Source organism: Colias eurytheme, chromosome 29, assembly GCF_061535395.1.
Source record: "Colias eurytheme isolate Ceu_HAF_F1 chromosome 29, ilColEury1 Martin Lab GWU primary, whole genome shotgun sequence".
NCBI classification, from domain to species: domain Eukaryota; kingdom Metazoa; phylum Arthropoda; class Insecta; order Lepidoptera; family Pieridae; genus Colias; species Colias eurytheme.
Window position 1 is genome coordinate 5,743,684 of NC_143008.1, and position 23,542 is coordinate 5,767,225.

The following is a 23,542-nucleotide window of genomic DNA, read 5'->3' on the forward strand; positions in this document are numbered from 1 at the left end:
TCATCGAGGAAGGCTATAGCCACGTGGGTGATACCGCGGAGCGCAGCTAGTGTACAGACATAAATCTTCACTATTCTCTATGCCAAATTAATTTATAATAAAGATCCGATCACTTTTTGCACGTGATAGAGTAACATCTATCGTTTCTTTTTTTTCTATAATATTAGGAAGAAGTAGGAAAGGATAGGAAAAAGATAGAATCATGAGATAGTTTAGACTTTAGAACAAGTTTAGGAGAAGTATAATATAGTAGGGTTGAATAAATTCGATTGCTCTGGCGGATACACAGCAGAGGTCAGGCGTAGTCCCGGAATGGCGAAAGACGCGGGTTCGATTACCGCCTCGTGATACAATTTATTTCTATTCTTTAAAAATTTATAATGTACGAGCGGTTCGCCCCGGCTTCGCCCGTGGTACCTACATGTTTACGTTTTTTTTTTCATAAAAACTATCCTATCTCTCAAGAACTGCACATGGTGTGCAAATTTTATTATAATCGGTTAAGTGGTTTAGTCCATTGAGGAAAAACATTGTGAAACGAGATTTATATATATAATATATATTAAGATTAAAAATGGACTTACTTGATAAAAAAGTTTATATTCCGTATCTGTCAATCTCAACGCAACCTCTTCTGGGAAATGCAACAATGTTTTCAGTGAAGCTAATTCTTCATAACTATCTTCAACGCCTGTAGCACCTGGAATGAATTGATATATTTATTGTCTATTTGTATAACAAAAAAGAGCGTGTGTACCGAGCACACGTGTCAGAAGTGAAACTTCTTTGGCAAGTTGTGACGGTATTCAAATGACGCGACCTTGAAATTTTACTCTCAACGCGCCTAAAGAAGTTTCATATAAATTATATTTAACAAAAAACTTAATCGCCTTCAAATTGTTAAAACGAAGCCAAATTTAAATGGAACACGGAAGGTACCAGCATTCAAATAAAAAAAAGAATCATCTAAATAGTATATTATATACTTAGTCAAAATTTCTGAGGTAACAAACACAAAAAAATACAGTTATAACTCCTTTTGAAGTCGATTGAAATAAATTAGATAGCTCTTGGAATAATGTTTATTTATTATTTTAACATCGTATTTTGTACAATGTAATAGAAAACGGGGTATGGGTTAGATGCATTATGCATATATCTGTTCCACTGATCGAGTTTTAGGGACAAATGTCCTGCCAGAGAGAGACGTCTTTTTTGTCGTCTCCATCAGGATTCGAACCCAGGACCCCTCGCTTCTGCGCTCAATCGTTAACCACTGTACAGTTCGATTCAAACTTAATGGCAGTTCTGAAGTTAGCTGCGAATGCACGAATGCTCTGGCATCCGACTTTCATCATGCTCTGTTAGTTAGTTTAACACGCTGTTAACTCTTTTAACGGGTCTTTAATGTCAGGGAGTGTCCCACCATGACCTGATAGAGGATTAGTTTCCTTAACACGGCATTATATTTGATTACTGGTATAGAGGCTCTTTAATTTTTTGCGAAACTATGGCATTGTCAACTATGACATTTTATTTCGGGCGGTTTAAAATACGAATGAATGATTCGTGAGTCGGTCAGTTAAAGGTCGATTTGTTAATGGTCTTTTAAATTTCCTTCTTGGAACCTGTAGAGTTGACAACGATGTTAAAATAGATGTTTATTTTGAAGCTCGATTAATAAATGTCTGATTTAGAAAATATTGGTGAAATTGGGTCATAACGTTCCGGTCATATTTAAATTATTGTTTTCTGCGCATAAGAACGTTCGATGTTCCTAGCCGCCATTAAGTTTGAATCGTTCTGTACTAAGGAGGCGGTTTTGTTTGCTAGCCACCAGGAAAAGAACTCAGGTCACCACGGTTCTACGCTCACGCGTTAACTTTTACAAAGAGCCGGCCACTCAAAGCAGTGTTGACGGTAATAAAATTTTATTAGACCGTAATTGAAAACCTCGAACAAACTTTACCTATGACGCCGGCAGGATTAACTTGCACCATAAACAGAAGTTTTTTAATTGAACGTCCGTTAATGCAGCCTTTAAAGTACCTTACTTGGGCATTATAATATTCAGCACGGGCTTATAAATGACGCAGTCATCTGGTTGAATCTGCTATTTTTTCGTTCGGCCTAGTCATTCAATTGAATGACTAGATTGAACATTGATTTAACAAGCGTCACCAAACCAATGACCATTCAAATCTATTAGCGTGATAACTAATATATATAGCCTATATGTTTTCCCGAACGTTTGTTAGTTATATTTATGCAAAAATTGTAGTAGGTTAATCCATGCAGTACTCTTTGAGTTCAGAAAACTATATTTTTGGCTTCAAGATCGATTGTGGATCACGCCCCAAGTATTCTTTAAAAAAATATTCAAAGTACAGTTTTGACATTCCTACGATTTTTTGGCAGATTTATAATCGTCACATGAGATAAAGCTCTCTTGTCCTAACTTTTGAAAAGTTTTTAAGCCATCGAATCCTATAAAGTGTCTCACTTTGAAACGTGACGCGCATTCGTAGTGATTTTCTTCCGTTGTTTATTCAACGCACGTTCCAACTACCCTCACTTTGTTAATGGTCTTTGTGAAGAAGATTTGTTATCAGCTGACTTCGATTTAGGCAGTTGTCTAGGGTCGTACATTCCCAATATGAAACTAATATTCAACACAACTTCCTTTGTCTGCTAACATGCACTTAATAAATAAATAATAAATATAAATATTTCAGGACAATTTTCACACACGGCACGATCTGTTCACATACTAAGCTTTCGCTTGTGTTATGGAAACCAGATGGTTGATAAACATACATATATAATTTTAAATAAAAACTTTTATAGATAATCAACACCCAGACACAGAGCAAACATCTATGTTCATCACACAAACATTTGCCCGGGTGGGAATCGAACTCACGACCTCTGGCTTGGAAGGCAGGGTCACTACCAACCAAGCCAACCGGTCAGTCAAAATGGTAAACAATAATATTAGAATACATTGAGATATTTCCACTGGTTGTAATCATGAGAATCTCATTTGATGTGGTGTAAGGAAAATAGTAAGTACTAAAATTAAATACATTATTTAAATTTGGATTGGAAACCAAGAAGTTAATACCACAATTTAAGTGACAAAAAATGCTTAAAATGTGAAAATTTTTTGGACTCTATCTATTGCCACATTATTTTAAATTTATGTATATATATTTTCGCAGTTCTCATCTACATATGTGTTATCTGTTCAGTCAAAACTTTGAACGTTATATTAAAAAAACTTGATGAGTTGTCCTATAGTGATACAATTGAATGTCGTCATTCAATGAACGCGCTAGTCATTCCATCAAACAGTAGATTCAACCAGATGCCTGCGACATATACAATGTGCGTGAAGCAAAAGTACAGTATATAATTAAAAAGATACTTAAAAATGTATAACTACCTTCAAATTCAGATTCGAATACATGCCCCGACAAGCCACCACTGGGGCCTGGTTTGGACCCGTCTCGCATTTCACACAATTCACTTAATATTTACACTAAACACTACACTACATTACACTAACACTTTCAACTTGTCACATTGAGATTAGCGCCATCTATTGGTACAAAAAACAAATTCACTACAGCGCCATCTCTTGGTGGAATTATGAACTTATTTTACGGCATTTTTCCGAAGTGGCACCTGAAACAAATGAAAAATTTTGTTAATAAATTGATCGATTAATAATAGTATTATTTCTAAATTGAGATATGGATTAGAAATCTATACTAATACTAATTAATCCTAATACCAATAATATTATAAAGCTGAAGACTGTTTGTTTGTTTGAACGCGCTAATCTCAAGAACTGCTGGTCAAATTTGAAAAATTCTTTCGGTGTTAGATAGCCCATTTATCGAGGAAGGCTATGGGCTATACGTATATCATTACGCTAAGACCAATAGGAGCGAAGCCACGCGGGTGAAATCACGGAGTGCAGCTAGTAAAAAGATACAAGGCCAATTTTTTTAAAGCCCTACAGTGCGCCCGCATTTCAAAAGACATTCCCATGAGAATGAGATGTTTCAGTTTTCACCACTTTAAAAAGTAGCTTACTTTTATCACTTTCTATCTTCCCATATTTAGACTCAAAAATCATATCATAGTTTAGATATTTCGAACCTAAATATGATGTTACGAAACCGGTCTTATTTTTTATAATACACAAAAAGAAAATAAAAGTGGAGCAAGTGAATTTTGTTTCTTTAAAATATCTGAACTATAAAATGCAATTCCATCAGGAGGTAATACAAAGTATAAATTTTAAAAATCATTTCATATAATCGCTCCGTTGCTACGTAAAAGAAAGACAAACAAACACACTTGCATTTAGTATATTAAGTAAGGAATTATAGGTGACTAGCTGTGCCTCGCGGTTTTGCACAAAGTGCTCCGCTCCTGTTGGTCTTAGCGTGATGATATATAGCCTATAGCCTTCTACGATAATGGGCTATTTAACACCGAAATAATTTTTCAAATCGGACAGTACTTCCTGAGATTAGCGAGTTCAAACGAGAAGAGTTTAGTAGTTCTAAATTTAAAACTTATATAAAAAATGTACTAGTTCAGAGAGCGTACTACAGTATTCAGGAATATAATTATGGACGATAAAAACCCATGGAGGGTTGTCGCGAAAAAACCACAGGACAGTTCTTTGGCTTGTTATTATAATATATTATGATGTTACATATTATGTATTTTGTAAAATTGTAAAACTGACATGATTTAAAAGAGCAACTATGGAGTTTCTTGCCGGTTCTTCTCCATAGATACTGCTTTCCGAATCGGTGGTAAATTTTAAAAAATATGTAATGACGTTTCAAAAGTGCTTCTATAAGAAGTCTAATTGAATAAATAAATGTTTGAGTTTGAGTTTGAAACAAACAAACAAACTCTTCAGCTTTATAATATTAGTATAGATAAATAAACAAATACGAAAAAGGATAACTATTATAACACTCGTAAATCTAGAGTGTAATTCTAGAATAAAATAACGTAAGGCAATCTTTAAATCACCGGAGCACTGGAGTGGTAGGGATGGGAAGTAATTTATCGATATCGATAATGTACAATAATGTATAAGGTTTACATAATATCATACACAAATGTTTTTAAAGAAGATATTAGAACATTCATTATTCGAACCGAAATAATATAACATTGTATAATTATTGTAATATTAACTGTAAGAATAACATTTAAAAGATGATTCCTGAACGAATTAAATGACATATTGTCGAAGGTACGTTTTACTTTAAATATTTAAAATGGATAAGAACCCAGAAACGTACAAATAGTGTTATAAATAGCTAGTAAACTTAACTAGTCAATTAATTTTAAATAAGTTTAAGTTTAAAAGTAAATTTTCTACTAATATATATATGCGCTAATTTTCATCCAGATCCGTATTGTCGTTTTCACGTTATTGATACACATTCATGTATACTTACATACAAACTTTGTTAAACTATTTGTCAAATAATTATCGATAGATCGATACAAGGTGTCACATCACTAGCCGCACAGCTGTTATATTTCACCTAAAACCTTTCTGAACGCACCGTATCCCTTATATATTTCGTAGCAAATAGTTATGTACATAATATTATTTATACTAAACGTTTCCTGTACATTTTATTTACAAGATGTTTCCTGTGACTTTACCTACGTTTTTTTAAGGTATTATAAATTGTATTATACACAATCATAGATTATTAAATGTACCAACTACGTAAAATTCTATACTAATTACTAATATCTATATTCTATATTATAAAGCTGAAGAGTTTGTTTGTTTGTTTGAACGCGCTAATCTCAGGAACTACTGTTCCGATTTGAAAAATTCTTTCGGTGTTAGATAGCTTATTTATCGAGGAAGTCTATAGGCTAAGGAGAGGAGCAATGCGTTAGGCGGGTGAAACCGCAGAGCACAGCTAGTTAACTATAACTGAAGATTACCATGATATATCACTGAAAACGAAACGGTTAATATATTCCTGAGATTACTGTGAACAAACTCTTATCAATCCATTATTTATTGAAACATTTTTTATGAAATGAACAGAGTTATTAATATTTTATTTATTAATTATATATTTTATTTATTATATAGATATAGTGGTCTAACAACCAAAATTTTTATGCCCTAAATGCACATAAATCCATCAACATCACTAAAAGAGAAACGCGAAATAACGTCCCGAAATCACACATTAAAATAACATACAAAAATTATTTTAAACCCGGAAAGATTCTGAAAATTAATATCACACAAGTGCAAATTACTCCATTCAAATTTCGTCAACACAAAAAGATCTAGTAGCTCAAAGGGTTTGTACTTTATGATCTTCAAACCTATATTCTCGTTGACCTACTTCCCGTCATGGACTGTCCAGTGACGTAGTTGGGGCCCGGGACCCTAAACGTACTGGGGCCCGGGACCCTGGCTGTTATTAGTAGGGTTCCATATAGATAGAAAGAAAGGACAAAGTAATACAAACAAACAAATATAAAATTCACAAGCAAAAAAGAGTGTGTGCCGAGCACACGTGTCAGAAGTGAAACTTTTTTGGAAAGATTCAAATATATTAAAACCGTCGCCTTACTGTATGACGTGATAGTATTGACATAACGCGACCTTTGATATTATGAATCTGAAGAGTTTGTTTGTTTGAACGCGCCAATCTCAAGGACTACTAGACCTATTTCGAAATTTCTTTAACCTTTTCAATGTTAATACGTAATCCCTGAGTCAGCTATAGCCTATATATAATTACTAGCTTCCGCCCGCGTCTTCGCCCGCGTGGTGTTTTGATAAAAGGTAGTCTATGTTCTTTCTCAGGGTCTAAAGATTGTCTGTGGCAAATTTCATCAAAATCGGTTGAGAGGTTTAAGCGGGAAAGCTATACAGACAGAGTTACTTTCGTATTTATAATATTAGTAGGGATTTCAAAATTTAATATTACATATTTCAAAATATTTTGTTAATCTCAATAAGTACTGAATACATCATTTAGTCACCATTTAATTTTAAATTCGTCACTCAATTAAGACGAAACGACACCTCTTGAGCTGAAATCCATCAAGATGTTTACACTACAGAGAGTCTAAGAAATATACGTAAATTAATGTATGTACTTATATGTGAAATGTATACCATAGAATATAGGTTATTATATTTTACTAGCGGTCCGCCCCGGCTTCGCCCGTGGTACATATGAAAAACAGATGTTGGCCGATTCTCAGACTTACCCGATATGCACAGAAAATTTCATGAGAATCGGTCCACCCGTTTCGGAGGAGTATGCAGACTAACATTGTGACACGAGAATTTTATATATAAAGATATACTGGCACAGATAATCTATATACATATAAATCTCGTCACTCGTGTCACAATGTTTGTTCTCAATGGACTCCTAAACCACTTAACCGATTATAATAAAATTCGCACACCATGTGCAGTTCGATCCAACTTGAGAGATAGGATAGTTTAAACATGTAGGTACCATGGGCGAAGCCGGGGCGGACCGCTAGTATACTATAGATACTGGTAATCTAAATATATTCAAATATATAATTTTTTTAAGCGAAACTTCTTTAGGTGCGTTGAGAGTAAAATTTCAAGGTCACGTCATGGCAATACCGTCACGTCATGGAGTAAGGCGACGATTTTGGTATCTTTGAATCTTGCCAAAGAAATTTCACCTATTTCTTCTTCACGTGTACTCGGCACACACGCTCTCTTTTTTATAAACAACATAATATATGCATGATGCAACTTGAAACACGCAAGAGATCCCACAGCCGAACACTAGTCATAAATACCATACATTCAAACCCAACCCCTAGTAAATTATGACGTCACATATCTTCCGAATACACATAATGCGAGGGCATCATTACGTAGGACAAGTCGAAAAGGAATGTAGCATGATGAATTGCTGTAACTTATGTAGCGTTAGCAAATAAATAATACACTTTTAGTTTTATTTTCATACTAGCTGTGCCGCGCGGTTTCACCCGCATTACTCCGCTCCTGTTTTTCTTAGCATGATGATATATATAGCCTATATTACTCGTGGATAATGTAGCTTTGGAATGGTGAAAGAATTTTTAAAATCGGTCCAGTAGTTTATGAGCCTACTAGATTTCCGCCCGCGGCTTCGCCCGCGTTTTCAAAGGAAAACCCGCATAGTTCCCGTTCCCGTGGGATTTCCGGGATAAAACCTATCCTATGTGTTAATCCAAGTTACCCTCTATATGTGTGCTAAGTTTCATTGTAATCGGTTCAGTAGTTTTTACGTGAAAGAGTAACAAACATCCATACATCCATACATCCATACAAACTTTCGCCTTTATTATAGTATTAAGATTAAGATTAAGATATAAGGGGGTTTATTTAAACCCGGGGCACGACAGTTTATTTATTTATTTATTTGACACTTAATTAGTTGTACAAATAGGAAACCTTAGAATTACTTACAGCTAAACCAGAGTACAACTAACTTGGCGGATTTATCACTAAGTAGTGATCACTTCCAGGCAACCACGGCAAAAGGTAACTAGCAAAAATATCACTATTGGCGGGACGAGAACAGAACAAAAAGAATAATAATATTGATAGTGTTAATGTCTGACAAAACCGGGGCAAAAGCATTCGTAATACATAGATTTAAATTATATCATAGAGATTTTATATATATCACTACATAGTATAAAACAAAGTCGCTTTCACTGTCCCTATGTCCCTATGTCCCTATATCCCTATGCCCCTTTGTACGCTTAAATCTTTGAAACTACGCAACGGATTTTGATGCGGTTTTTTTAATAGATAGAGTGATTCAAGAGGAAGGTTTATATGTATAATAACATCCATTAAATAGTGGAGAAGTACTGTTATTTTTGGGGTTTCTAATGTGATATTGTAAAAAATTACATTTTTTCCGCTTACATTGCAAACGCAGGCTGAACCCTACGAGTTTTATCAAAATAATGTACTAAGTATTATACACATTGAAAAGGTCTACAGAAAAGTCCGCGATGGTATATTATGTCTATCTCTTATGGATAACCCACAATAACATTTTTTTGTCATTTACTTTTTACGACAAATAATAGCTAATTTTCGAAGCGATTTTCACCAATACAGCATTAATCCTTAACCAATTAAATACCTTGAATACATTGTTCATTTAATATAGATCTATATGGCCCTCTTACACCGTATGATTTAAGTGAATATTTTCGAAGATATTACAGATTTAAAAATTGCGGGACGTAGCGTTTGCGGCGCGCGGTACCGGCCGGCCGGGCCGCTATGTTTTTATATACAACGTTCACAGTTTTTCTGTAGTGTATATTAGTATCAGCATTGCACCCGTGCGAAGCCGGGGCGGGTCGCTAGTAAAATATAAACATATTCAAAGAACATGTTTGTCAAATAGTGAAATGATGTCCTAGTTGTGTAATTTTGTAATTTAATTGTTATTACTGTATAAGAAACCATTATTTTAATTGTCTTTCTTTTATATCTTATATTTAACTAGCTGTTGCCCACAGCTTCGCCTGCGTGGAAACGATGAACTTTCATCCCCTATTTTACCCCTTTAGGGGATGAACTTTCTAAAATCCTTTCTTAGGGGACGCCTACGTTATGACATCTACCTGCATGCCAAATTTCAGCCCGATACGTCCAGTGGTTTGGGCTGTGCGTTGATAGATCACTATATCAGTCACCTTTGAGTTTTATATATAATATTATAGATTATTGAATTTTTAATTATGAATTTATTATAACACGCTTTAAATAACTGTAAGCTGTATCTCATTGTAGTAGTAATTGTACACATTTTGTTGGGTTGCGATCTGCTCCTGAAATTGATATGTCGCCTATGGGTCCGGCAAGATCGTGACCTGATATGTGTATTTAATTTAAATAAATAAATAAATATAAATATTTTATTATCTTTATTGAATTTGTATACGCAATAAACGGAAATGTTCATAATTTCTCGCACACACGGTGTACATGTCGATAGATTGTAACATGATGAATTGATGTAACTTCGGTAGCGTCAGCAACGAAAAATAATTTTTTTCCAATTTTTTTTTATATACTTATATTGCTTGTAATGATAGAAAAGGTCATCTATTCTAATATCATAAGCGGAAAATATATTGTGTTTTTTAGAAACGATTAATTGGTTTTTATAATAATTCGAAGGCAGAAATAAAAGAGCGTGTGTGCTGAGCATAAGTGTCAGAAATGAAATTTCTTTGTTAATATTCAAAATACCAAATTTGTCGCCTTATTGCTGCGGTATTGCCATGACCTTGAGAAGTTTCATTTCAAAAATAAAATTAATAAAAATAAAAAGGCCGTGTATGCTGACGCTACATCATATGTTACAGAAATTACTTAAGGCATCGACTTTGAAACTTTTCCGAACCGTGACGAAAATTAAACAGAACAACTTGTGTGTAATAAGTTTGTGGGTTATATTAAGAAAAAGATGGATAACCTATAAATAAATAAATAAATATTCCACTTGACACTTTTCACACACGGTACGATCTGATCCCATACTAAGCTTTCGCTTGTGTTATGGAAACCATTGCTGATAAAAATACATATATAATTTTAAGTAAATACTTATATAGAAAATTAACACCCAGACACAGAGCAAACATCTATGTTCATCACACAAATATTTGCCCCGGGTGTAGATCAAACCCACAAACTCTGGCTTGGAAGGCAGGGCCACTACCAAAAGCCAACCGGTCAGTCAATCTCTATACATCATAGTCATAATAATAGTTACCATTCTCAGAAACGACTTTACCGATTCTCATGAAATTTTGCGTGCATATGGGGGTAGGTCTGAGAATTGGTCAACATATTTTTTTTCATACTCTTATGTATATGCTTATGTAGATTAAGGCAGAACAACAGAGCATTATCCATCTCTGTCCCTATATACCATTGTATGCTTAAAACTATGCAACGGATTTGATGCGGTTTTTTTAAATAGATAGAGTGATTCAAGAGGAAGGTTGTAGTAGGTATATAATTAACTCTGCTCCTGTTGGTCTTAGCGTGATATAGCCTATAGCTTTCCTCGATGAATGGGCTAACTAACACCGAAAAAATTTTTCAAATCGGACTTGTAGTTCCGGAGATTAGCGCGTTCAAATAAACAAACAAACTTTATAATATTAACATAGGTAAAGTTTTTAGACAAAGCGGGCGGAAAGCTAGTGTATAATATAATGTGTGAAGTCCCATGTCCCCAAGTGGGGTAAGTGGCAGATGCATTATACATCTGTTTCACTGATCGATTTTCTTTAGGGACAACTAGGTGATCAGCCTTCTGTGTCCTGCCAGACCGAGACATTTCTTTTTCTTCGTCTCCACCGGGAATCGAACCCAGGACCCCTCGGTTCTACGCGCACGTCAACCACTGTACCAAGGAGGCGGTCAATATAATATATATGTAGGTATAATATAATACTGTGTATATTTTCTTTTTTAAAAGAAAACTTATTCCATGTTCCAACATTTCTTAAAACAGATTCATTTCACATAAAATGGGTTAACTATTCAGAAATGCTAATTTATTTCAACTCAAGTAACTTAACAACTCTTTATGATCGTGTTAAAAGAGTTTAAGATAAAACTGTTTGAAATCTATATATCTTTCTTCTTATATATAAAATTCTCGTGTCACAATGTTAGTCTGCATACTCCTCCGAAACGGGTGGACCGATTCTCATGAAATTTTCTGTGCATATCGGGTAAGTCTGAGAATCGGCCAACATCTATTTTTCATATGTACCACGGGCGAAGCCGGGGCGGACCACTAGTATTATATAAAACTCAAAGGTGGCTGATATAGTTATCTATCAACGCATAGCCCAAACCACTGGACGTATCGGGCTGAAATTTGGCATGCAGGTAGATGTTATGACGTAGGCATCCGCTTATGAAAGAATTTCCCGAAATTCTTGTGGGAACGGGGAAAAACGGGGATGCACGTACAAAGTCGTGGGCGGAAGCTAGTTAAGTATAAATTGTAAGCATTTAAATGTTTTTAAGCTATTGCATAGCTTCTATCGCGGGCCTTGAGCGCGGGGACCGAATCCAGAAATTCCGTAACGAAAAACCTCACGCTCCCCACTCCGACGGGCGCGGAGGGCTTGAAGGCATAGCATGCAATAGCTTTACCGCGGCAGTCCCCGAGTGCCACACGTCTTTTTTAACCACAGAAAAGATGCTGGGAACAATATCCTTCCTACTATCTTAATCTTAATACTATTATAAAGGCGAAAGTTTGTAAGGATGTATGGATGTATGGATGTTTGTTACTCTTTCACGTAAAAACTACTGAACCGATTACAATGAAATTTAGCACACATATGGAGTAACTTGGATTAACACATAGGATAGGTTTTATCCCGGAAATCCTACGGGAACGAGAACTATGCGGGTTTTCCTTTGAAAATGCGGGCGAAGCCGCGGGCGGAAATCTAGTTAATATTATAAATGCAAAAGTTTGTGAGGATGGATGTATGTGAATGTGTAGGTTTTTATGTATTCAATTAATTATCAAGGATTGGTGACAATACAATAATTTAATGAGATAAGTTTATTATGAAAAGCTGGTTTTTTGAAGTGAAACTTCTTTATCGGGGTTGGACAATTGTGTTACGCCGTACGCGTGACATTTTTACGTTACGCCATACTCGTGACATTTTTAAGGTCATAAAGAAGTTTCACTTCTTACGTGTGTACTCTAGTACACGCATACATTTTTTTTATTTATTAATTGTATAATTTGGTACTCGTCTTATTCATATTTGGTAAGAAATAATCGTCATGTGATCATTGTGGTGTTAGTATATTACTTACTAGCGGTCCGCCCCGGCTTCGCCCGTGGTACATATTTCGCAATAAAAAGTAGCCTATGTCCTTTCTCGGGTATCAAAATATCTCCATACCAAATTTCATGCAAATTGGTTCAGTAGTTTAGGCGTGATTGAGTAACAGACAGACAGACAGTTACTTTCGCATTTATAATATTAGTATGGATTAAGTTTAAGACAAAGCGGACGAAGCCGCGGGCGCAAAATTAGTTTATAAATATAATGAAAAGTTTCAAAATTTAGAGCAACGCCAAAGGACAAAGCTAGTAATATTTAATGAACGAAACATAACTAGTTCAACATACATAACATTAAAATGCCTTTAGTTTTTCACTTAGGGCCGGCGCCCACTGCCGGCACGGCGTGGCATGGCAGGGCAGAGGATTTTATTACTAATGAAGTTATTTTGAATCTTATTTCAATCAGTTTAGAATTCAAGTTACTTTATTTCGATGCCACGATGCCGCGACGTATCGCAGGATGCTGCAGCATGACGCGGCACGCCGCAGGATGCGGCGGCATGACGTGTCTTGCTGTTTCATTCAAAGGAATGCCGCGGCGCGCCATTGCATCCCGCGAGGCGTATGCATCACTTTGGAGTCGAGGAATTATGATTGCTAGCTAGTTGAAATAAGGTTGAAACTTATGCAGCATTAGTGGGGCTTTTAGCAGGATGCCACGGCATGCCACTGAATGCCGCGGGATGCCACTGCACGCCGCGGGATGCCATTGCACGCCGCGGGATGCTCTGCCTCTGCCGTGCCATGCCGTGCCGTGCCGTGCCGGCAGTGGGCGCCGGCCCTTAAACTTCGACGGCCATATTTAAGTATTAATGTCATGAAAATATACAGTTTTTAATTCGTAATACAATCTTCGCGATTTTTTACTCAACGCATTTTCGACACATTGAAAAAGTTTTCCATAATAGTTGATTTTTTACACTATAGATTCACATGCAAACAGTAATAATATTAAATTGCAAAAATAACATTATACTAGGTACAAGACAGCATAGATTTGCAAGAAAAATTGATGTTTGTTTGCAGAGCCGCTGCATTTATAGATTTATAGAGTTTTGAGCCTTCTTTTACTTTTTGAAAATTTTGAATTGATATTTATTACGTTGATTCATTACGTAAAATAATAATAAAAATTAGGATATTAAAATATATCCAGAGATGTTAACTTAAATGCTACGTGTTATATAGATTTTTCTGCCCGTATGTTTACAAAGATGCCAACAAACTAAAACAGCTGAATCGTTAAAACAATGCCCTCCATTCACCTGTGAGGGTTGCTAGTGATGTTCCGACTTATATCGATATTTTAATATTTTAAACTTTCCGCGGCTTCGGGACTGAGGGAAGCGACTTTGTTTTAGACATAGACATAGACATAGACACACATTTATTTACAATCAATAACACACACATTATGTAACTTGTTTTAAATTTTGTTTTATATATAACGTTTTATATTATGTAACTTGATTTATATTATAATACCTTCTTCAGGAATGTCGATAGATTCGTTTTTATGGGTGAGCAAACGATTATTGATATTAAAAACATACAATCAACTTTTTTGTTAAGATATAAAGTGAAAATTAATATGTTCGATTAAATCCTTAATTTTCTTTCATTATCAATAATGTAAGTATTTAATATTGCTCTATTATGTGCTCACAAAAAGTATCAAATTCGCTTCATAATTGTAAAGTTTAATGTTTTACATACACAACGTGTTATATCGATATAAATATTTTCTTAAATTTTATCGATATAAAGGCACATCACTAGTAAGCTTTGATTAGAGAAAATAGAGATGCGGTCTGAATATGACATTAAGTACGTAATTTACCCTTTTACCTTCAGTGAGCTTTTTAACATCAAAGTTGAACGAAATTGTAAACCTCTTCACGACGTTTAAAGGGACAAACCGACAAAAATTATAATAGATTTTGCTTGACTCTTTATACTATAAAGTAAGTATGACCTTCTACAAAAATTAATACTGTGAATCGATTATCTATGAAGAGTTTGTTTGTATGTTCGTTTGTTTGAACGCGCTAATCTCGGGAACTACTGGTCCGATTTGAAAAATTATTTCGGTGTTAGATAGCCCATTTATCGAGGAAGGTTATAGGCTATATATCATCACGCTACGACCAATAGGAGCGGAGCAATGCGGGTAAAACCGCGGGGCACACCTAGTACAGTAAACTCAAAGTCTGCATCAGAAATTTTGAAGTGAAACTTCTTACGCGTTTAGAGTAAAATTTCAAAGTCTCGTCATGGCAATGACGTCACGTCATGGACTAAGGCGGCGATTTTTCTTATATCTTTGAATCTTGCCAAACAATTTTCACATATGATACGTGTGTCTTTTTATTTTTTTCTTACTTTTATCTTCAACATAACATAATTTAATCCATTGTTACAGACGAAGGTAAAAATTCATTTCCTTGTAATAAATGAAGAAAATTCGATATATTACAACGCTATAGTATCGAAATATAATATTTTATACGTAATAAGCTGAGAGGGTTGATAAAGTAAGAATTCTAATGCAAGAGCGGATACACCAAATTGGCGTATCAAATACAATTACATGTAATTCGGAGAAAATTCAATGAGGCAATATATGGAGGGTGTTAAGTTTGTTAGATATGGCTTCTTTTTGGGTTCATGCTTCCATGTATATGCAATTATCAATATACTAGCTGTGCCCCGCGGTTTCACCCGCGTGGCTTCGCTCCTGTTGGTCTTAGCGTAATGATAAGTCCACTTCCTCTTAAAACTTGGATCGTGATCTACAACAGATACCGAAGTCAAAAATAAATGAAATAATTTATACTAATATTATAAAGAAGTGTTCGTTTGTTTGAACGCGCTAATCTCGGGAACTACTGGTCCGATTTGAAAAATTCTTTCGGTGTTAGATAGCCCATTTATCGAGGAAGTCTATCAGTTATATATCATCACCCTAAGACCAACAAGAGTGAAGCACTGCGGGTAAAACCGCAGGGCACATCTAGTATAATATAAGCATGATGACTCGTAATTGCCGACCGTTTATAAACACAGTTTGAAACGACGAAATTCACTGTTTGCCTGTAACATGTATGTACATAATATATGTATCGTACATAATAACATGTCAGCAGGATGCGACCTGGTTATCGAATAAGCAAGCATCCGGTCAGGTTAATATTTCATTTAGGCTTGTTATAAGGGAATTGAGGAAAATATCCAGTTATTTACCTTTTTCTGTGAGAGATAATGTATTTTTATTAAGTCGTTTAGTTTGTTTTGCAGTTTTTAATTAGTTTGTTTTGCAGTTAATAGCTTAGGTTTCTTATTAAACGGTTGTAATATTAATAGAAATTCTTGTCCATTCTTCAAAGAAAAAAAAACGAAATTCCTTCGAATTTCAAAGTGCAATGGTAGGCGCCATTTTATAACCAAAGGCAGTTGTTTATTCTTTTGTGTTGTACATAAGTGACTTTATTTTTTTAAGTATCTAGTGATAATTTACAAATTGTGTTTTTAAATAAATCAAATTTAACTTTCAGTTAATTAAATTTAATTGCGATTGTCATTCAATAAAATGAACATTATTTTGATGAATAGAAAAGCGTACATTGAACTAATATAGGTCAAGTGGTTTCCAGTTCCGGATATTGTGAATGACGTCATTATGAGGCATAATAATTATTGATATGTTTATTTGTATGTTTGTCTGTAGCTCGTAGATGGATGAAACGGTTTGTGTGCAAATTAATAGTATTATTGAAATGGTAATATGTATTTAGTCATCTATGGTAAGATTTTTGATTTACTGTAGTTTTATTTGGATTTTTTAAATTTATGATTCTGGTTGAACAGTTATTGAGGTATTATTATAGAGAGGGCACCCCGAACAAAATCTGTGCAACAAGCGCGGCGGCGCAGGCCGGCTAGTGAGTCATACACTTTGTAGATACTTTGTGACACTTTGCCTCTTATTTCTTATAAATTAAAACCAATCAATGTAACAAATAAATATTGTTTATCTTATTTAAAAAATATGAATAAAATTATCAATTAAAACCAATCAATGTAACAAAAAAAAAATGGTTGGAGACGATTGACTCTAACTCGTGTTACAAATAGTTTAGTAGCGATGCCCTATCTACATGTAGGTACGTAGTGCATGGTAACTCAATGTGAACACTGAACAGTATATATTTTGTTTATATATACCTACTGTTAAAAATGTAAGGTGGTTTTAGTGGCTAATAAATTAATAATTAATGCTATTCTAACGGTACCTAACGTTTTATTCTTTTTTAGTATAAATTAGAAAAATAGTTTAATATTTCATTTTTATTTTCGAATTTTCAAATACTGGCAACCAAATTCAATATAAAAAGAAGATAAAAAATGTTGTGTGGTTTTATGAAACCACGGTAAAAGTGAAACTGTTCGAACGGTTCCGAACACTGCTTTGTGTAGCGCATGTCGCGTGACGGTCGGCTGCCGCGATACACGCGACATGCACTACACAGACCAAAAAGTTTGAGACGATGTAATAAAAGTTTCACTTTAAAAAGTACCTATATCTCAAACCAAAAATAAATAAAAACTATATAAAACCTTCATCCATACGAACTCTTGAAACGTTCTAAAACTAAAACATCGCGGTAATAGCTAGCTACCATGCTATGACGACTCGCGTGTTTTAACATAATTTTACAAGGGTCAGAACTATTAAATACCAGCTTTCTAACGTGAGCGAATAAAAAGTTTTATTGAGCTTTGAGGGAAACGCTTTAGCTTCAATAATTCTTATACCTAGTTTTTTTAAAACAAATTATTATAAGTAATAGCTGACTCCAAGAATGTTCTGCAAAGACACTAGCCTAACGGTGAAATATACTTAAAACCTACTTTCAGACCTAATTGTGTGAAAAAAATTATAAAATAAAAATATGTAAATCTAAATATTTTTTAAGTAGGTAGTTAAAAGGCGAAATTAATAATAATATTTTTACTTTTCTGTGTCCTATTTCCCCTACTGTTGCATTTTACAGTTTTCAAAAACATTAATTATTATCTATATAATATTTTTTGACAGCTGTCAATTCAAATTGCGCGCTACGTTTTGACAGAGCGGATAATTTGGTGCGTAGACGGAGAATCCAATAGACACCGGCAATGCGTGTCGCAGAAAGGGATAGAAAAGATTACGTCACAATATTTAGGGTTACCGTATGAGGGAAAATTTACCCCGCAATTTGTAAGATACAAATCTCTCAATATCATTATTCACATAAGTGGATAATAATGAGATATCCACATAATGATATTATGTAGATACATACTTACATTTCTATACTTAATATTATAAAGAGGAAAGGTTTGTAAAATTATGTATGTATGTATGGTTTTCACGCATAAACTACTGGACCGATTTCAAAAATTCTTTCACCATTAGAAAGCTGCATCTTCACTGAGCAACATAGGCTATATTGCATTTTCAAAAAAATTAGAGATCCTTACCAAAAATGCAATAATGTATCCTTAATAAAAATTCTGTTATCGCGTGCGCTGCGGAATCTATTGAAGATAGAACAAAAAAATGTTCTACGGTATTATAGAATGGATCAATATCTACAAGAAAGTCCGCGATATTCCATTCAAAAGATATAACGAATTTTTAAAAGTGTCAATTTACAGAAAATAGTAGGAATTCAATGAGGAGGCGTAGTACGGGACGGGGTGAAGGTGAGTAGGGAAGGGATATTCGCAGGAACTACTTTGATTCCGATTTGAAAAATTCTTTCAGTGTTAGATAGCCCATTGATCGAGGAAGGCTATATTGTACCGTAACACTAAGTAACACTAAGACCAACAGGAGTGGAGACACGCGGGTGAAACCGCGGAGCGCAGCTAGTATATAATAAACATATTACTTTTAGATGGGTAATACATATTATGTATTTACACATACCTATGTATTATATAATATGTACATATATCATTATCATAATCCCATATGAAAATGTGTATGTAATGATAATGCAGATGAAAACTCGATTGTTTATTATTTTTTATAAAATAAAATAATGTTTATTTTCGTAAATTAACAGATACACACTTTAATTATATTGACCAACCCGCGAAGGCGCAAAAAAAACGAAATTTACTTAATAATAATTTATTGTAATAAAAAAATTACATTTAAATTATCTCTAACTTAATTAACTACGTCCCTCCGGTTCAATGTTGGAACCAAGAGCGTCCATTGACTTCGGCGGGGCAGCGTTGCGGTGGTGGTGATTGCCGTAATACTTTCTGGAACCGCAGGTGTGCGCGATGTCGCAATCGTTACTGGGTACAAGTCCTTACTGGGTGGCCTTATGCATCTTCCTATAATCAATGCGTGTTATATGTAAAAAATTTTTTCAAGTTAACAAAACACTAGAAATTTCTAGTTTTTTGTTCAAGTTACTTAACTTGAAAAAAATATTATAAACAAAGTATTAACATTTTTTAAACTTTTATGGCGCGATCTTGTTAAGTATATTTATATGAAGGGCTCCAAAAAGTGAAATATTTTACCGACAATTATTTAAACATTTTTTTTTAATGTGCAATAAGGACGGAAGTTCAAAAAAATTTCGTTAGTTAACATTTGTCTATAAATGTAAAATAATATATATATAATAAAATATTAAATAATATAATAATAAAATGTCTATAAAAGTAATAAAATGCACAAAATAATGTTTTTCTACAGGTGATTAAATTTTAAAAACATAAAACATAATATAAAAGTTGAGACTTTAATTGATAAGATTAATATGCCACTAAATATTTACCAGAATAGGTACAGCATAAGGATATAGCATTGTAAGTTTTTTCTTTTGGATCAACATTTTTTTCTCAAAATGGTTGCTGCAATTTTTTGATGACGGTTTTGGTTTCCAAGCTGTTCGTCCTGTAGCTACAATCCAAATTTTTCGTAAATTATCCGGTCCAGGAAAACTGGAAAAAGCCATTGAATATTTCAGATATTTAATTAAACACACACCAGAATATATATTATTACTAGCGGTCCGCCCCGGCTTCGCCCGTGGTACCTACATGTTTTTAACTATCCTATCTCTCAAGTTGGATCGAACTGCACATGGTGTGCGAATTTTATTATAATCGGTTAAGTGGTTTAGGAGTCCATTGAGGACAAACATTGTGACACGAGATTTATATATATTAAGATTTCCCATAATAGTGGGTAACAATTTGTAGAAAAGTTGGCAACACAAAATTTTTTAGGTTAAAATTTATAATTGTTATTTTTGTGGTTTTTAAACAATGTATTCAAGTCAACAGCACGTGATACACAATATATTAACACGCTAAAGTATCATGAAGGCCTATTAACTGATAAAGAGTTGTATACTTACGAGTGAAAAGACAATCCAGGCATTTTCGTTCCACTATCACTTTTACACCCTTTAACACTACACCGCACCATGGTATTATTTTATAAGGTATTAACGGTAAGTTTAAATTATGCAAAACCAAACACAATGAATTACTTCTAACTTATAACATGTAAAAACTATATTTTTAGGGAAGACGATAGTTAGCTGTCAAACTTTGTTTAGCAAAGTAGGTTTCTTTTCTTGAAAAAAGTGGCACGCTGGGTGAAACAAAAAATTTTATCGTTCTCTCTCATTTCTTTACACAACACCGGCATAAGTTGCTCTTTTTCTTGTGTGAATGCGACATAAGATATCAATTTGTCTATTGGTTTCTCTGTCTACGATTTGGTGCCACGTCAAAAAAAAAAAAAAACGATGAAGATTGCGCCGTAAATTTAAATATAGAATTGTATTGTTATAACTGCGATGTTGATTTATTTTCATTAAAATATCAATGACATAATATTAAGTATTAGGATATCATAAGTGGAGAGTTTGTTTGTGTTAGAACTAGAAAATTACCCGGAAAAGGAATCATAATTTAAGGTGATGAATTAATTTTTCTAACATTTACGGCCCTTTTTAAACCTTCGTAATTTTTATATTATTAAAGTTGTCGTGATGAAAATTCTTGACAAGAAAGTTCAATAGTAACACAATACGTCTACCGTTTTAGAAACATGATTCCATGATATTTTCTCGATAGAAAAAAAATACAAAGTTCTCATTGTTATTTTTTTTTAATCTCTGGCATCTTCAAAATAACAAACGTAAAGTTACGACTTTTTGGATATTAACTATAAAATATACAACCTATACGTCTACCGATTTAGAATTTTGAAATATGCGATGGTTTTGAAATAAACAAGAAATACTTGAAATTAGCGCGCGACCAGCCAATATAGCGTGAGCCGCCCTGTACCTTCCTACCCCGATCGCTGCACGAGTCATTCCCGCTACGGCCGTCACACGGGGAACTTGTGTCGCTTGCGCAATCGTAAAAAAGGGTGACAACACGATAAGACAAAATGAGACAAATGGGGACAATAAAGAAAATAAGAAGAAGAAACATAAAGGTTGGAGGAAAAAGAATGCTTACAATTGGAACAAATTAATGAAGTAAGTTGGTTTTATTTTAAATTTGATGATAATTGTATTATAGACGATGTTTGATATGTACCCCTGTTTTAAGTACATAACGAATGTGTAAGATTTTTTCATTTATAGCATAAATAATCTTTTCAGAAATCCGGAATCCAGAAGGAAAATAAACCCACTGATTGTTCACAATGTGAACCCACTCCTTCGTAAGTACCTTTATTCAGTCAAAAATGTATGTTATCAACGCTCTACTGGTTTTATCGCATGATTCCATTTTTAGCAAAAAGCAACAAAGTGCAAAGAAATAAAAAATCATGGTGAACTTAGTGGAAGTATGGTGGACGTAATATGGAATTATGGAACAGGAGCTCGTTGGAGTAGTATTATATTTTAAAAAAATACGAAAAAAGTTCAAGAATTTCTTAGTAGGTGGTAGATAAGTATGTTGTATAAAGAATTTGATGTTGATATTTATTTCATTTATACTTACTACACCTGTGCGGGAAATTGCTTAGTACTAAAACCGGTTTATATTCATATTTACATAGTAATGTGAGTTTTCATTTCGAAAAATTTTGTGTAAGTACATATATTAAATTGAGTTCCTGGGTGATCTGGAAACACAATTGGGCCCGGAGGATGGCGCTGCAGTCACTCCTCCTAATCACATGAACCGATTTGGATGAATATTTGTGTGCACATTTCATTGTTGTGGGATGATTGGTTGATTCGTTTTCACATTAGCTAATATTATGTATTTTTGTTGTTAGAAAGTAAACTTAATTTAATGTTTATAATACATTATTATTGGTATAAATAAGCCAGTGTTCGTCTCACATTGCTGTACCTGCCTACCTATCCTACCAGGGCCTAACTTTGTTCTGGCTATTTTATTTTGATTATTTGTAATGAATAATTACAATTATAATAGAGTGCAAAAAATAAATACATGCGTCAATATATTTTGTGTGTTTTTTTAAACAATTTTTTTATTTAAAAAAATATCATTTAGACCGCGGCTTTGCCCGCGTGGAATTAGGTTATATCGTGAATCCTGTTTTATCCCACAGAAGTGTTCAGTTCGGATAAAAAGTATCCTATGTGTAAATCCAGGCAATTAGCTATATTTTATCAAAATTGGTAATGTAGTCTTGACGTGATTAAGTAACTACTAGTGAACTAACAAAAAAATATACAAATTAACATCCAAAGTTTCGCATCAGTTTTACTGTATTAGCGATATCTTCCACTCTTGACTTTGACTGAGAAGAATTAGGGTTTATAACTTCTTTCAGAAATAGTACCTTTCATTTCTGGGCATGATGTAATATCTACGTCAGCATCAAATTCTATCTAAATCAATTCAGTAGTCCGCGTAATTAGGTACCATTTCATTTTTTCAGAGTAACAATATTTTTTGTTATTTTAAAGATTATTTATAACCTGTATTATTTTGTAATAAAGTAAACATTACGAAATAATAATAATTAATAATTATTAATAATGTCTAAGTAGTTGTTAAAAAGAAGATAATTTTGTGTTTATAAGCAAGAAAATAAAACCAATAAATCAACAATTAAATATATGTATAACAATATTATAACTGTATGACGACTCCATACATGTTTGTCCCGAGTCGGCCAGCGGCAGCGCGGCGAGTATGCAAGAATGACTTCGCGCACACCCGCGTTCGCGATAGCGAGCTATTAGACTCCGCCCGCCAAGCAGTGGATTTTTTTTTGTGTATCGTCTGAAGTAAATAGTAAATGGGATGTAAGTGAACCTTTTTACCTTCGATAGTTTGTAATATGATATCTTACTAAAACTAAGACGGAATGTCACCTTTAGATACGTATGAAATAAATAGCATTTGAAAATTTCCATTTACTTGGAAAATCTTATTACTTATCAATAACGGTTTATTTTATAAAATAACTAGCTTTCCGCCCGCGGCTTCGCCCGCGTTTGCAAAGGAAAACCCGCATAGTTCCCGTTCCCGTG

The 23,542-nt window shown here is 34.0% G+C and overlaps 2 protein-coding genes and 1 long non-coding RNA gene across 3 annotated transcripts in view; 1 reads left to right on the top strand and 2 right to left on the bottom strand.

The window, feature by feature from the left end:
- Positions 1–3,515, bottom strand: part of LOC149896286 (1-phosphatidylinositol 4,5-bisphosphate phosphodiesterase epsilon-1-like) — a 90,137-nt gene extending 86,622 nt beyond the window's left edge. The window contains exons 1-2 of the mRNA XM_090118192.1: positions 3,446–3,515; positions 585–700 (exon numbers count right to left, since the gene is read on the bottom strand). Coding sequence (XP_089974318.1) covers positions 585–700; positions 3,446–3,515 — 186 coding nt within the window. The remainder of the gene's footprint in view (positions 1–584; positions 701–3,445) is intronic.
- A 15,645-nt stretch (positions 3,516–19,160) lies between these two features.
- LOC149896289 (THAP domain-containing protein 6-like) lies at positions 19,161–20,781 on the bottom strand. The gene is made up of 3 exons (XM_090118306.1): positions 20,420–20,781; positions 19,835–20,000; positions 19,161–19,382 (listed from the first exon to the last, which is right to left on the bottom strand). The coding sequence occupies exons 1-3, from the start codon at positions 20,488–20,490 to the stop codon at positions 19,371–19,373; spliced, it is 249 nt and encodes an 82-aa protein (XP_089974432.1). The 5' UTR covers positions 20,491–20,781; the 3' UTR covers positions 19,161–19,370.
- A 216-nt stretch (positions 20,782–20,997) lies between these two features.
- On the top strand, positions 20,998–22,501 carry LOC149896290 (uncharacterized). Its single transcript, XR_016458362.1, has 3 exons — positions 20,998–21,559; positions 21,686–21,747; positions 21,822–22,501. It is a non-coding gene; the product is annotated as an uncharacterized LOC149896290 (long non-coding RNA).
- The last annotated feature ends 1,041 nt before the right edge of the window (positions 22,502–23,542 follow it).

What these genes read in the sequence shown, in the direction of transcription:
- LOC149896289 (XM_090118306.1), bottom strand. Translation starts at nt 20,490, where the DNA reads ATGGTGCGGTGTAGTGTTAAAGGGTGTAAAAGTGATAGTGGAACGAAA. An exon ending in CCTGGATTGTCTTTTCACTC is followed by an intron (nt 20,001 to 20,419) that starts GTAAGTATACAA and finishes GGCTTTTTCCAG; the next exon opens with TTTTCCTGGACCGGATAATT.